The sequence below is a fragment of the Barbus barbus genome, assembly GCF_936440315.1.
Source record: "Barbus barbus genome assembly, chromosome: 36".
Lineage (NCBI taxonomy): Eukaryota > Metazoa > Chordata > Actinopteri > Cypriniformes > Cyprinidae > Barbus > Barbus barbus.
In genome coordinates, this window is record NC_136714.1 from 8660695 (window position 1) to 8664514 (window position 3820).

Below are 3820 nucleotides of genomic sequence, written 5' to 3' on the forward strand. Positions count from 1 at the left end.
TAGGCTTTTGATATTTGTCACTCTTCTGCCGTGGTATAACCCAGACTTTTTTCGTTTTTAAAATCAGGTTACATGTTTTCTTTTAAACATTCACCTCTAACCCGCAGGAAAGTGTTGTTTTATTTTATTTTATTTTAGTTATTCACACTTAACACCTTTTATTTATTTACTCTTTGATATTGTCAATCTTAAAACTTCTAGTGTGCTGTGTCGGTTAAAATACACGTGCGGGAAGAAACTGAAATGATAGCAAATGTTTTGGATTTTCAGTCATAATTAGAGGGGTGGTAAACCTTTTTTTTTTTTTTTTCTACAACATCTTACGAATGTAAATGTTTTGTCTCACGCAGAGCGACCGAATGAGAAAGTGCGCTGCGCGTCTGGTCGCACGGGCACTGAAACGGTGTTATCTGATCAACAGACTCCTTGTAAAATAGCTAAAGTTTCTGGGGATTCAACTCATTTGCAATCTAATGAGTTTTTGAGGGGATCTGGCGTCGTAAACTTTGTTAGAACGCGGTCCATTGATTAAAACAGATGGTGTTTCTAACATGTTCAGCGATCAAAGGATATCCGCTTTAAGCATTTATGAGGCACGCCTGCCTCTGTGTCTGTGCGTCTCTGTCGAAGGTTTAGACAAAACTTCCCAACCCGGTCAAAGGAAGTGTGACCTATTGAACCTTTTCATGACACACGTCTGGCGAAGTTAGATGTAGTTGAGAATTGTGTATTTATAATGAATTTATAATCTATTCGAATACGACTTTAAACTAACCTTTAGGATGTGATGAGATAGTCAAAGAAGGCGATAACCACAAACTTAAATACATGTCCCACAAAGACGACGGCGTATGCTGCAGGAAAACAATCTTTAATTTACTTCATTTTACCTGGTTTTATTTCTTCCCGACATAAGAATTAAATCAGTCCCTGCTTCAAACGTGTATTTGAAATGATGGGTTACATCATACGAGATCAATAAACAGATATTCTGAGATTTTGATGGTTAAAACCTCTCGTCGAATTTAAACACTTCTAGATAAGGGAAGAACAGGGTCTACACGCGAGAGGGTCTACGATAACGCGAAATAATTATCTTGTAAAGAAAAAAAGAAAGATCTAAAATCCGTTTCAACCCATCTCCAACAGAGTTCAGTAAACTGATGAAGACCAGACGGGTAACTGCAGGTGATGAATTTGAGCGGGACTGTTTTGATGAGATTTATTACAAAAGTCAGAATCTTTTTTTTTTTTTTTTACGATAACGGTTTACGATACAATTGCTGAAAACGTCACACCCCCTGAAACGTTAAAAAACCACGGTCTATTACATCTTCATTATCTGTAAACTCTGTTTCTCCCACGACAACAAAATACCTCACCGACCTAAGGACAATGGCTAACAATTACGACGGTAAGTCTGTGTTTTGTTCACAGATGATATTTATGATGATATTTTTGTTTAAAATGAATATTTTAATGTATATTTGTTTAACACTATGTTATTATCTTCAGATACTTTCGAGAATATCGAATTTGACGAGGGTTTGGAACAAATCCTTGAAGATATATGTAAGTCTTTACATTTGGCTATTGAACAGTTTAACATCTAATAACCGCCCATAATAGGGTAATAACAATCCTTATCATTTATACAGTTGATGAAGCACAACTATTTATACGTGGTGACGACGTGGGAGTTAATGGTGAGTTATACAGATTTTTTTTTCTTAACATCTTAAAAAAAGTTCCAGGGTCTCAAACGGTCTCTGATGATTTGACAGCCGAAGGGGATGATGACGTCGGGGTCGCGGCAGAGGAGGTTGCGGTGAGAACGGATTTACGTCACGAACCAGATAATGTCACACAGTCCGATCCCTCCCACGGTGACTGTTCAACAGAAAGAGTTCACACGCTTACCGACTGTGAGAGTGGGCGCAGGACAGAGACCGGTTCTCCCAGCCAGCCAATATACGGTTGCGGTCAAGGCGTAAAACGTCTGAGATTACCGGAACAGGACGCTGATGCGCCAAGCACAAGTCGTTTAAGGACTTCAGAAAATAATGGTATGTATTAAAACAGAAAATCAGATTATTCTTATGTTCCGCTTTTATCTAATAAATTAATAAAAGCATTATTGTTATTCTTTTGTTTTCAGAACAAGGTCATGACGAAGGAAGCCTAACAGCCTGGACTGATTCCATGATTAATGCTTGGGATCAGGGTTCGTTCGCTGATTCGGAAGCTGAGGAGGAGGAGGAGGAGGATTTACCCCAGGAACTGTTCCGTGAATGTGATTTAAATAGGAGACTTGATCGCGAGGCGCTGAACCGTCTTAACCGATACTTTGAGAGACTCTTCGACCTGGCTGGACAGCCCTTATCATACCGGGAAGTAGAAGAGATTGCATCTAACAGTCAAGGTGATGTAATTTCGATTTTAAGAAACGTAATCGAATGCCAGCAACAACATACAGACGCCTTAAGACACGCGGCTGAATTTTGGAGAAACTGTCACGAACAGTTGTATAATCAATTCAGAGAGTTTCAACGCGGTATGATCCACGTACCGGAATCTGTCCGTGACCATCAGGTGGAATTATCTCTTACTGTTAACGCCTTATCGTTGATATCTGAACGTTTGAATCTTTTACAAAGAATGTTAGTAGAATTGCATGATCGAATGATGGGTGGAAGATAAAAAAAAAAAAAAAAAAAATATATATATATATATATATATATATATATATATACATATATATTTTATATATATCTTACATTATTTGTATGTTACAGGTATTGATTTTTCATACAATTATTAGTATTTGTCATTGACAACGGATTATTATTGTTTTATTCGTGTTATTAGTAGCTAGTTCATGGTGAAATGTATCGGATTTTTCATACAAACATCACCATTTGTTATTGACAACGGATTATCATTGTTTTATTTGTGTTATTAGCATGTATGACAAATTCTTCTCATCATTGATTGTTTGATTTATATCATCAACATTTCATATGTATTGATTTGTATTTGGTTATTATTATCTGTTTCTGATTCATTTTACAACCGGTTGACATATCTGCTTATGCTATGTTGTGAACCATTGTGATGTTTTCAAGAGGGTGCGTTTGTCTTTAAGGTTGGACTGTTTTTGTATTTACTGATTTAAAAATAAATTTTCAAAATGACCAGTAAAAGGTGTCACGACGATTTGCATAACCATGAGTCAGAGGAGGAACAGAGAACATCGAGACCCAGACGCGATTTTCAAAATAATGCAGATCAATTACGTGATCTGATTCGTAATCAGTTACAGATGTTACAACCAGATTCGCTTAACATGATCGAAAGATTACACGAACTCGTAGATATTCAACATGAATGGCTAGCAATGTCTATAAACGACTGCGAACAAACCGGCGCGGGTCCGTCTAACGACGACTCCTCAGGTTATGATCGGTTTGCTCCAGAAATGGGTCTCAGTCAAAACTTTAGAGACAGACTAATAAATGAAGGAGGACGTGTTGGTGATTTTACAATTATTTCTAGACCGAAATTTAACGGATTAGAAATTCGTAGAACTTTAAATTTCCGTGAAATTGACACTGATGATTACGCCGCGTATAATATCTTTTTGCAAGATATTTTGAACGAGATCGTTGATTTTTCACGACTGATGGGTGGTGAAGACGGATTTATGAACGTGTCTCTGCAAGGAGAGAGTCTCCCCACAGCGATTAATGCGGTTCTAACACCGGATAATAACCACGACGTTGCTACGTTTCTCGATCAGATCGAACGAGCCGCTCAAAGC

The 3820-nt window shown here is 37.6% G+C and overlaps 1 protein-coding gene across 1 annotated transcript; it reads left to right on the top strand.

The window, feature by feature from the left end:
* Nucleotides 1–1043: 1043 nt before the first annotated feature.
* LOC306855583 (uncharacterized protein) lies at nt 1044–2700 on the top strand (the record flags this gene model as incomplete). Its single annotated transcript, XM_079394347.1, has 4 exons — nt 1044–1572; nt 1659–1706; nt 1785–2066; nt 2159–2700. Exons 1-4 carry the CDS (start codon nt 1500–1502, stop codon nt 2698–2700), a joined length of 945 nt encoding a protein of 314 aa, XP_079250473.1. The 5' UTR covers nt 1044–1499.
* Between the last annotated feature and the right edge of the window lie 1120 nt (nt 2701–3820).